At 40.6% G+C, this 12,790-nt stretch overlaps 1 protein-coding gene across 1 annotated transcript in view; it reads left to right on the top strand.

Annotated features, from left to right (window-relative positions):
• Positions 1-694: 694 nt before the first annotated feature.
• Positions 695-12,790, top strand: part of PRKD3 (protein kinase D3) — a 61,047-nt gene continuing 48,951 nt past the window's right edge. The window contains exons 1-2 of the mRNA XM_079792739.1: positions 695-850; positions 8,317-9,272. Of these exons, the coding sequence (XP_079648865.1) occupies positions 8,985-9,272 (288 nt within the window). The 5' untranslated portion in view covers positions 695-850; positions 8,317-8,984. The remainder of the gene's footprint in view (positions 851-8,316; positions 9,273-12,790) is intronic.

Here is a 12,790-nt window from a genome sequence, read left to right as displayed (position 1 = left end):
CACTCACCAGACATTGCCACCGTGTTTCCCGGCCAGGAGAAGCCGAGGTCCGCGATCCCTGACCGCACTTCCCTTGGATCGCAGGGGCGCGCCCTCCCATCTAAAGATGGCCAAGTAGGAAACCCAACACCCATGGAAAGTGGCCACTTCAGTTTACGCGGCTGTCGGCGGGGGCTCTGGGTGCGGGATGCCCGGGCGCTCTGCCCAGCCGCCCCTGGAGGGCAGGCACCAGGGAGGGACATGGGGGGAGCCAGGAGGAGAGATCTCAGGGTGGGAACTGCTCTCCGCTCGGCACCCCTGACCCGTCTCCAGTTCCCGTCGGCACCTCTGGCCTCCCCGCCACCATCGCCTCCGCCGGAGCGGGACCACGAGAGGAAAAGACAGCTCGGCAGCCACGCTGGGCATCCCGGGCAGCGCGTCCCTGCTCCAGACACCCGGGCGCGCCCCGCTCCCCTGCGCTCCCGGAGGCGCCGCGACTTCGGAGGGGGCGGCGCGAGCCCGACGCAGCCAGGGTCCCGCTGCCCCCGCGCGGGGCGAAGACCGTGAGTGCCGCCCACGCGCGGCTACCACCCGCTCGCGCCCCGCCGGGAAACTACAGCTCCCGGCAGGCCCCGCGCCGGCCGCGCGCCCCCGCCCCTCGCGCGCCCCCGCCCCGCACGCCCGGGCCCCCCGCCCTCGGGCTTCAGGACGGGACGGGGAGGAGGGAGGAGGGAGGAGGGAGGAGGCGGGAGGAAGGGGCGCCTGCGGCGGGCGGGATCCTGCGAGGCGCGTGAAGCCTCGCTGGCGCCTCGTCCGAGACCCGAGCGCGGGGCGGGCGCGGAGTTTCTCACGGACGGCCGAGCCCTCCTCGGTAAGTAGTCGCCTCGCGGAGCGCGGAGCCGACACCGAAAAAGTTAGCGCCGCCGCGGCCGCCGCTTTGTTCTCGGGGCCCGTCGGGCGAGGGCGGCCCCTCCCCCACCCCCCCGCACGCGGCGGCGGCGGCGGGACTGGGACCCCGCGCGGGGCTGGGCGGCGGCCGCGGGCCGGGCGGGAAGTTGGCGGCGCGCGCGGCGGGGGGCGGGCGGGGGGCGCCGCGGCGATGGGGGCGCCGGCGCGGCCGCCAGACGGGGCCAAGTTCCGGCGGGGGCGCGGAGGCCAACTTGTACTCCGTGGGCGACCACCGCGCCCGGCCCCTCGGTCACGACCTGGTGGTAACTGGGTCCCCAAAGTAGCTTCCCGACGCCGGAATTTTGGAGGAGCCTTTTCCTTTTCTTTTCCTCACTTTGCCGCCTTGTGCCCGTCTCCCAGGGCTGAGTCCACGGTGTCTGGAGAACGTGAGCCCCCCACCCCAGTTTCCTGACTCTTGTTTTTAAGTTTTGCAAGTTGCAGCGTTGCTCCGAGTTGTGCTCGCCCCGGGGAGGTTTTTTCTTAAGATGAAACGCGGAGGAGGGCGACTGTTGCTTTGAGCCATAAAAACAACCCAGACCGCTCGGTTGCCTGTTGGATATGTTGTTGGAAGTCATCGCCGTCTGAAGCGTAGGCCCTGCCGACTGCAGGCACCACCAGAAATCAAGTGACAGGCGTGTGTGGGACCTGCAGACTTTTCCATACTCACAGATTGATGGCTTGGACGTAACTGTCTCTCAACCACACCCATCCCCACAGGAAGTAAGACTATCAGTGTCATCTTTGATGAGAAAGGATAAGTTACACCCTTGCACTACTACTCAGGGCCATCCAGCCTTGATGAGAGCTCTCTCTCTAGTCGCAAGTGAAACAAAAACTTTTAAATGCCGTAATTGGTACCTCGAAAACAATGTTACGAGTGTATTACTCTTACACGTGCTTAATGCTGACGTTCTTCCTTACATTTTTAGCGACTGGTTTGGCTTCGATCTAACTTACCAACCTCTGATGCACTGAGGGCTGGAAATAATCTATGGATTTGCTGCTAAAGGCATCCATAAAGTAACCCTACCCAGGTCCAGGCCAGTTTTACTTTATAACGGAACCTTTTCCTACTCCCCCTGTTAGGATCTGGATTGAGAGCAAGCATGGCAATTCAGGCAAAAAGAAGTGACACGTTTTGATAAAAGTATTTAAAATGTGTCACGGAAGCCTTCATGTTATCTGGTTTTGCTTCAGTAGGTAATATAGATGTGGTAAGTCTGTCTGATCAGATGAGCTTGGAATATTTGGCAAGCCAGTTTCCACCGGAGGCTCAATCATTGGTATATAGCATTTAACTTTTTAGGTGATTCAAATCCAGGAATGTTGACTGGTTTATATCTTGAAACTAATTTTTTTAGGCATCCCAGGTAGTGAGTCTTTTAAATATGCAGATTTTTACTAGCTTTCAGTTTCATCAGGTGACCTCTTTAAAATAGAAGTTTCTCTCTTACTGGATTGTTTTTCATGTAAACACTGCCGCACTCAAAAAAAAAAAAAAACCTTATTCAAGTTTTGGGGTGTTAAATTTTAAAAATTATATAAGTATTGAAAAAAACCACATATTCATTTAAATAAATAGTGGTCATTTAAATGCACTTTCTTGAGGGACTCTTTATTTTTAAAAGGACATTTAAAGTTGGCGTAAATATTATTATATTGGAGTTATTGCTCATTTTTTAAAAGAGACTGCTTTTACAGAACTTGAAATATGGGGAAATTATTTGCTAATACAAGTTTTAATTTGGTTTAATAATAGTCATACTTATGATCCACAATTTTCTGTACTGATAATACTTTTGAGTCTCTCCCATTATGTAATTCAAATTGAACTTGTGTGTGTGCCTCTTTGGAGCAATTGTCTCATTAGTGGAAAAAAAATTTTGAGGTAATGTACTTGGGAGATGTTTGAATTTTAATTTCAGTATAGAAAAAAGTTTTCTCCACTCACTTGGTTAGTTTATAGTGGCAGGATGTGAGAAATTGTTCATTGGCTATCAGCCAATCCGATTTCTCAGATACGACTGATGTAAGGATTGATGATGAAGCCCAACATAGATTCATTCAACATTGCCAAACTGGCAGTCTGTAATCTTATTACTGGATAAACATTTCAGTGCCTGATCAGAGGGCAGACCTGGTGAGCTCTCTTTCTATGTTGTCTTTGACAGTGGAAAAACTGAGAGTGAAATACCCCTGCTTCACATAAGCAGAATTTTAGCAGCAACAATATAGTCAAATGTGAGCTCTTAGGAGAGAAAGTATATTAATCTAATGTAATAGTTATATTTTTTAAAACAGATAAATAGGTTTAAGGATTGCTACAAACTATTCTTTTAAACAAAAAACAACCACAAAGTTATTTGAATTTTTTAATAATACAATATGCAGTTGAAAGCAACATCAGTATTATTAAGCAAAGTCAAGCCTGGATTAAGGCAAAACATGGACATTGACTTCAGGACATTGGTCAGTATTGCTTTAAAAGAGGCCACATGCTTTTTTACATGCTGAAAAAATACACATAACAACAGAAGAATAAAAGACCCCCCCCCCCCCCTATTCATCAGCATTCCTGGCACACAAAACTAAATTGAATCAGGAAAACCCATTACTCGTAGAAAGTCATGGTAAATATGCTATTCTGAATAGAAAAAACATTTTACCTTTTCACTTTAGCCTTTACTGAGTACAAAAAGAACACTGGCTAAACTAAATAATGAACTTCCTTTTGAAGTATTTGTTTTGTCTTCCTGGAATCCTATTTGCTTCACTCTGCTTCCCTGACTCCTACTTATCCTTAGATCTCAACTTTAATACCACTTCCTTAAAGGCACACCTTGCCTGAGATCCCAGTTGAAATTAGGTCCTCTTACTATAATACTCTGTCATATCACTTGTTATAATTTGTAATTACCCAGCTACTTATGTGAATGTTTGTGTAATGTATGTGGCCCACATCATACTGTAACCTTCAAAAGGAGCAGTAGTCATGTCTGCTTTGGTCACTTCAGTGTCTCATAACGGTCTGGCAAATAATGGGCACTCAGTAAGTATTTGTTGAGTGAAAATGCTGCTGTTAGAGCTTCTTCTAATTAGATGCATTGCTAAGAGATAATGTACGAGTAGGTGGGAGGTGAGGAAGAGGGAGAGAAAGGTAGATTAATTTGTAATGTTACCATGAAGTAATCCTCAGTTAAAACCCCCTAAACTCCAGGGCCTTTGTTTTACTTGCCTCTAATAATAGGGTATCTTACCTTTGTATTCCCTTCAACAAAGGTGACAGATTATATGACCTTATTTGAATGGGGTATGTGACAGAAAGCTCCCCAAAAGCGAATTCCAGATGTTTCAAATAAGTGTATTAGAAATGCTTGCCAATTCATAGATGTTAGAAACCAATGTACCTAATTAATGTAAAATTTATGTGTACTATTGTCTCAGTTTTATCATTGAAGCATAAAGACAAAATAAATTAGAGCTTTTAGATTTCTGGTATATTTAGTTTTAATATTTTGTACCCTACATCTTGTTGCATCTTACAAAGCAAGTTCCATAAAACAAAACAGGGAGAGGAAAAACAGATGGGATGAGTGGGCAGAAGCTAATATGACAGCTCACTTAATTTCTTCTATTTGTGTTCATGCTGAAAGTTTTAAAAATATTTTCATAAGTATAACATTTATGTAGTTTATTAATAGTTATCAACAATTCTTATAAATTAGATTGTATTACTAGACAGTTACTTTTATTTGGCTAGTTTTAACAGGTATAATAAAATGAAAATTTAGTGGAAGACATCTATTAAAATTAAATTATTATTGATATAGCAATATCTTATATTTTGTAATATTTAACCTGCACATTATTCATAGATATTTTTACTACTTTTTAAATGACAGATCAGCTTTTTTTAAATTCACACTGGAGTCAGGTATGTTTAAGGAGCTCATTGCCTCACGAGAAAACCTGTTTCATTTTTGTGGTGTTGGAGGTGGGATGAAATAGTAGAAGGAACAAGGGTTTTGGGAGTCAGGGAAACTTTTGTTTGAATCCCAGTCCCATCACTTATTAGCTGTGTAGTTTTGGATAAGCAATAACTCAAGCTCTAATTCCTTTTCTATAAAATAGAATTAAACAAATCTCCCAGAGTTGTTGCAACGGTTTAATAAAGTATCGTATCTCAATTGCATTATTTAGCATAAAGTAGGAGCTTAGTTAATTCCTTCATCTAAATATTGTGAAAATTGCTAGAATTTACTGAATACTTACTGTGAGCCAAGTACTGTTGTAGGTACTTACTTAGCTCAGTTTTCACAACAACCTATGAGGTAAGTAAGTAGTGCTGTTATTTTCATTTTACTTCTACCCTCTGCAGTGATGCTGAATAAAACCTATTATTTTCTTAACACCTTTTCAAATATTTGAAGACCATTATTCTATTTGGTTTTGTTAAGCATATTTTGTCACATGACATTGTTTTTACCATTATCTTATTTTTTAAAAATCAATACAGCTCTAAAAAAATGTGGACTGTAGAAATGAATACACTAGTAAAGTAGGCTGACTGGCAACCAGTATACAGATTGATGCTGATATATTCTCAGTGTCCTGGGGCTTTAAGTTTGCAGTTCTTTTGGTCACCATTGTATTAGCAGCTCCTATTAGACTCTTGGGTTTATAACTACTCTTATGAACAGTTTCTAAGAAGCATTTCTCCATTTCTATACTGCACATTTAAGTTTTTGAAACTAAATGCAAAGCTTTACACACATCCTTGTTACATTTCACTTTAATTTTACTTTATTTTCCCCAGATTGTAGAATCTTAGAGTTTTGGAAGCAGTTCCTGGTTCTCTTTGAGAAGTAGTATGTTTTACAAAACTTGGGTCTGAATGCCCTCCCCACCTCTTAATAGCCATGGTGGGCGAATTGCGTTATCTGCTTTGCTTCCGTTTTCTCACCTGCAGAAATGATGTTTGCCCTGTCAGATTCCAAATGTAGGACCAAGGACAGATTTCCAAGGCCTCCTAAAGACTTCTCTCATCTAAGTTGACATAGAGCAGCAAGCTTGTCCAAGTCACACTCAGGCAACATATATGCAAAAGTCACTTGGAAAACCATCTTGAATACTGTTTTAACCAGAATACACTATTTTTTTTTCCTGGTTTTCCCAATTGTGTGATCTTAGGTGAGTACTCTAATCTCTAAGCCTCTGTTTTCTCAACCATAAAATGGGTTGTTGGAAGGATTATATGAGTTAATACATATAAAGTGCTTAGAAAAGTGTCTGACAGATAGAGCTCAATAACTGAGCGATTATTAGAAATCTAGAAATTATTCTTTTCCAAGATCTAAGTGCAGTTGATTTGACATTATTTGTTCTGTTTGAATTCATGCTGATATCCAGTGATCATTATATTCAAAACCATTCTTAGGTATTCAAAAACCATTTCATATATAACCTAGTCTCAGATTTGACTAAGGCTTAATATTAAATTTATTTGTCTGTAATTTCTGAAATCTGCTTCCCACTCCTGCCAGCCCACAAGACTTGATGCAACTCTGACCCATCTCCAGGCCATGATTAGTTCTCTGAGCTCCTTCTCCAAGATTATAGCAGCTTTGTGATTATACTTGTTTATTGCTTTAGCAATATGGAATGGATTGCATCTGGACCTGAAGATTTACACTCACATTAAGTTGTTTTAGTCTCTATTATTCACCGGGCTCAGGTTTCAGTTCTCAATGTTCTTCTGCAACTGTAGTTGAAAAACTGAGAGAAGATAAACAAAATACAAGTTGAGCAATTCAGCCTTCTCTACGTGCTCTCTCAACCTTAACAATATCCTCTCTGAGCAGTGATTCTCTCAGTTCCTTGTTCTCTTTGAAAAATAGTATGTTTTACCAAACTTGGGTCCGAATCCTCTCCTTCCCCCCCCCCCCCCCCACCTCTTAATAGCCATGGTGGGCAAGTTGCTTTATCTGCTTGTGCTTCAGTTTTCTCACCTGCAGAAATTACGTTTGCCCTGTAAAATTCCAAAGAGATATTGTGAGATAAAGTATGTGAAATATTTATAGGATTTAAGTGCTGTACAATATAAGGTGGGATAATAATCATTTATTTGAATGTAGCTATAAAACCTATTGTTATCTTTAGGCATTTTTTCCCCAAGCTGTTTTTTTGTGTGTGTTTTTTTTTTAGTTTTCCCATTCCTGATACTATATCTGTATGGTTTTGCTGTTCTGTTAGTTCATCCTAATTTCTTTAGCCCCATTATCTTCTCTCCAGAGAGTCGTTCTGGATGCTTCCCTCTTTTTTATTATTGGAATTGTTTACAGGTATATAAATGGAATTTAGAAAGATCCATCTCTTGTGAGCCATTTCACTTAGCCATTGGTTTGGTGGGGTCATACCTTCTTTTTATATTTTGAACTGTCCTTTTAAAAAAGTGTGATACATATGTAATGGTGCCTAGTTGATCTCTTCTTTACTTTTAGAAGTCTTTTATGATGAGATCACTTTCTGTTGAATTCCCCATCATAAGTATGTTTTTCACATTACTTGTTGGCCGTATAACTTGTGTAGTATATCTCCACCAGCTTTCTTAGACTTCTGAAAGAAATCTGTCAACAAAGCAACTCAACAATTATATTTTGTCAGAGTTAGCCTTTTGTTGTTGTTAATCCATACCCGAGGATATTTTTCCATTGCTTTTTAGAGAGAGTAGAAGGGAGGGGGAGAGACACAGAGAGAGAAACATTGATGTGAGAGAGATACATGGATTGGTTGCCTCCTACACGGACCCTGACCAGTGCTAGGGATCGAGCTTGCAACCTAGATTCATGCCTTTAACCAGAATCAAACCCAGGATCCTTCAGTCTGCAGGCTGACACTCTATCCACTGAGCCAACCCAGCTAGAGCCAGAATTAGGCTCTAATTTAAGAAAGAATACTCTCAATTTGTCTGTCAAAACAATTATATATGTTTTATATGGCTGAGTAGTACATATTTTATTATTTTATTTCTATGACAATATGACTTTTACTTTTCTTTTTTATCCCTTCTGTTCTTCTGTTTCCTCTGTCATAACTCAGTTGTATATTTGTGGAATAAAAGTATTTGATTTCAGATTTCAGGTATTTGTGAGGAGTGCTGGGTTGTTATTTTATTTATTTATTTATTTATTTATTTTTGAGCAGGAGGCTTTCCCCAAAGTGAAAAATTGGCTCTGATAACTAGAAAAAAAATGGCCACCCATTAGGAGTTATTGGTGAATTATAAACATACAATCAAAAATTCTCATTTGAAAAATTATAGGTATTCTTGCATTTTTAAAATGTCAAATGAGTATAAAATATTAAAAGTTTTTTAAAAATTTCTTCCAGGTTTACTACATCTCAGAAAGAATCAACTTTTCTCAATGGACCCTTTAATCAAATGAAATATACCTGAACTATTTTAAAAAGCTTTGTACTTAATAATGGAAATATTTACCCCCCCTAAAAATGAAAATGAGGTCATTTGAGAAGGTGATTTAAGGTGTGGACATTTGAGAAAGTATCCCATCAAATCAGTGAACCAAAGGATAAGTACTGAATTAATCAATCTGAAACACCTTTTTATAAACGGGGAGGATTTTATCTAGACAGAAAAACTACTTTTATTCAGTATGAATTTTCTGAAATTCAAAGAGAGAGACAAGAGTAAACTTAAAGGAAAATAAATGAAGATGTTTAGAAAGTAAGCAGTCAACTCTTTTTTGATGAGGATAATTCAGTGATGTTAAATCCTTTCCAAATCCCCGGTTGTGGTCCTAAAGCCAAGACTCTTTTTTGATGGGCCTGATATTAAGGGAAGTAGCGACCTTTTGTGCATTTAACTCACAGTTGTAGAACTTGCAGCCATCAGTATGAGTAGCTTAAAAGAGGAAATAAAGAAGTTTTCAACTAAATCTAAAAGTACAGAGATTTTTTTTCCTGCTGAGATTTTAAAAGCTTCTTCATAACCATTGAAAAAGAATTGACAACTATTTTATAAGATTAAAGAAAGGCAGATGTCTGCAAACAATTCCCCTCCATCAGCCCAGAAGTCTGTATTACCTGCAACTCTTCCTGCTGTGCTTCCAACTCCTTCTTCATGTTCAAGTCCGAAGACAGGACTTTCTGCCCGGCTCTCTAATGGAAGCTTCAGTGCACCGTCACTCACCAACTCCAGAGGCTCAGTGCATACAATTTCATTTCTACTGCAAATTGGCCTTACACGGGAAAGTGTTACCATTGAAGCTCAGGAACTATCTTTATCTGCTGTCAAGGATCTTGTGTGCTCCATTGTTTATCAAAAGGTACTGTGCATGCTGTTTATGTCAGTAGTTTTTCTAAGTAATATTGTTTCTAATGCTTTTCTGTGAATTATATATGCAACAATGAATTATCACATATGGATGAATTAATTGTTTATATCCTAATTCTGAGCATTGTTGGAAGAGTTCAAATAGACTATCTATACTGACCGATAGATAAGCAACTGACTGACCGTCTGACGCACACTGACCACCAGGGGACAGACGCTCAACACAGGAGCTGCCGAGTGACAACAACTTTGCAGAGTGCCCTCTCACATTCCGGGACCCCTCGGGGGATGTTGGAGAGCCAGTTTCGGCCCGATCCCCACAGGCCAGGCCGAGGGGCTCCACCTGTCAAAGGGACCCCCGCTCACTCTGCAGATACCTTCAAGCCGAGGCCAAGGTGTGGCCGGCCGGGGAGGGACCATGAGAGGTTGACTCCTGGGCATGTCCGGCCTGTTTTGCCCAGTCCCACCCCGCCAGCTACCTTATACTTAATTTCCTTTCAATGTGCACAAATCCATGCACTAGTGAGTCTGTAAAGTCTGAAATTTCAGAGTCTTAACAACTGGAGCCTGTATCTCAACTTTAAAATAGTGCTTATTCAGTTGTCCTTTTACGAGCAGGAAAATCAGCATAAAGTCAAGAAAATTTAAGAAATCTCATTTGATTTCATAGAAAACAATAGGTAGAGAGCACAAGGTATCAAGATGTCTTACACAGCTGCAGCTGAGTCCCAGGTCCATTCCTTAGTCTTCCTAGGTGCCCCCTTTTTTATACTCTTTCTTCCTTTAGATCCTGTTTTCATCTAAACTGCCATTTAATATGAGTAGATCATATTCTTTTTGTCTTTTAAAAACCAAGTACATGAGTTTGAATATGTGACAGAATACATGAAAATTTGAAAGTTGAGGGTGGTTTTGTTTCTCACTCACTGACCCCCTGCCCTATATCATGCCATGTTTTAAGGAACCTTAGCTAAGTGCCTTTAATAATTTTGATTTGATGGATGGCTGGTATGTTCTCTTTATATATAAAAGCCCAACGACCAGAATGGTAGAACAACCAGAATGACCGGTGGCTATGACATGCATTGCAGCAGCCAACCAGCCTGATCCAGATCTCAATCGCCACCCCACCCCACCCCCGCCGGTCCCGCCCCCGATCAGCCCCCAGTACCCCGATCGGGGGTGGGGCTGGCCAGCCAACCGCCCTCGGCCCCTCCCCCTGGCTGGCTACAGCCCCTTTCCCCCACTGACCCAGCCCAATGGGCCCCCATGGGGCGGGCTGGCTGGACTCCACCCATGCACAAATTCATGCACCAGGCCTCTATTTTTATCATAAAACTATATGTAGATGGGTAGCATAAATTGGTTACACTTTATTTTTAATGAACCAAGCATATGTTTCAACTTTTTTTCAAATAAATTAGTATACTTTATGTTTCAAAATTGTATCAGTGAGGTTAATATATGCGGATTCAGGCTTTTCATCTTACTGTTTTTGTTTCAGTTCCTTATGCTGTATATAGTTTGTCATTATCTTCTGATGTAGAAGCAATTAACAGTCCAAAAAATATTATGTGGTTTGTGAAAATGACCTACACCTCCTGTGTTTAACAGCGACTTTTCTATTTCAGTGTAGCCCACTTGTTTTATGGATCAGTAAAACCATCTCCTGTCTTAAGTATCTTTGCTTTTAGTTTCCCTTTCATTAAATGTTACAGGGCTTGTTCATAAATATTTTTGCAACTAGGTTGTACTTTTTACTTTAAAGGTAAGATTTTAACTTGAATATTTTGGTTTTATTTGAGCTCATAGAAACTCATAACCAATGCGTTGGTAGAGTCTGTATTATTCAGTTTTAACTCTTTGGAAATTTCATTTATTTCTTATATTTATATAGAAGTATACTGATTTTATAAAGGATTACTTTAGAATTAATGTTACTTCATCATTAATATAGATGTGAGAAGTAGGTTAGATGGATTAAACTCTTGGGAAACTTGATTAAAAATCATAATCCAGGAAAAATTAGAGCGATACCAAGGAAATAAACAGGATATAGCTCACAAAAAGATAATTCAGAGTAAACTTTATACATATTAAAATAGAACAAATTGGTTATGGTTATAGCCAGCATAATCTGAATATTATAGTGAACTGAATTTGAACCAATATTATAGTCATATGGGGATGTGTTTGGCAAAAAATATATAGCATACATATGACATAAACATATTACATTCCTTTTAGATGTGCTAGAATGCTTCTTGTTTAAGTGAAAAAGTTATTGAGCTTAAAACTAGGTCCATTATGAATATGGATGGATACAGTTAAACAAGGATTATAAAAATAAATAAATGAATGAATATTAGATTCCTATATTTTCATGTTGGTTTATAAAACAAATTTAACAACAAACAGGATCTCTGCCTTCTAGGAGTTTATAAGCTAAAAGGAGTGCTTTTTATACTGATAAAAGCCAAAGAACTAGTGGGCCTGGCAGTCAGGAGAACCAGGAAAGCAAGCGGACCTGAGCAGCAGGTAGCTCTGGGATTGAGCCAAGCAGAAACAGGCTGATCACATCTCTGCTTGGGAGGCTAACACCAGAGAGTCATATTACAAATGAGCAAATCAGGATTGAGGGAATAGGCCAAAAGCCCTGCCTGTTTATAGTGTTTATTCATGCATGGATTCCCAATGTCAAAATTACATGAGCGTTTAAATCTGTACTATTTTTTGTTACTGGTGTGTGTAAAAAAAAAAAAAAAAATAGGATAATCCAAAAAAGAAGTAGCAGGGTTGTAGACGCTGAGACAGACTCAGGTGATGATATTGATTCTGCCATTTTCTTGTTTTGTGAATATAGACCCTTTTCAAGTCACTTGACTTTTGATCCTGATCTGTAGAATCATAATATCTACCTCCATTTAAAAATTATGGTGATTAAATGAAAAACCCTTGATACAGTGTCTGGCACATAATTAGTGCCCCCAAGTAGTAATAGTCATGTTTTTAAAGTCTCTTTAAATCTGGAAACACCATTGGTCCTGTAGTGTTCTTAAAATTTTAGTAAATACCAAAGCGTGTATAGAATTCCTCCAACATGCTGGCATTGCTTTACTCTTGCCTTTTGATTTTAGTGTTTAGCATATGACAAACTATAAAAAATAGAGCTTGTGTTCATTTTATTAGATAACTGAGATTGTTTTAGGAATTTTGAAGAAATTAAATGGAATTGTCTATAACAAGTGCTTTGCACAATACCTAATGCATAATAACTATGCTCAGCCTTGGCCCGTGTGACTCTGTTGGAGCGTCACCCCTTACACCAAAGGTGGTGGGTTCAAGTCCTGGTCAGGGCATACACCTAGGTTGCAGGTTTGATCCCCGGTCAGGACTCGTGCGGGAGGCAAGTGATCAATGTTTCTCTCTCTTTCTCCCCCCCCTCCCCTCTCTAAAATCAATTAAAAGTTAGTGAATATTAGTTCCCCACCTCCTTGCTTTCATATTGCC

Source organism: Cnephaeus nilssonii (genome assembly GCF_951640355.1).
Source record: "Cnephaeus nilssonii genome assembly, chromosome: 15".
Lineage (NCBI taxonomy): Eukaryota > Metazoa > Chordata > Mammalia > Chiroptera > Vespertilionidae > Cnephaeus > Cnephaeus nilssonii.
This window is presented reverse-complemented; position numbering and strand designations above follow the sequence as displayed.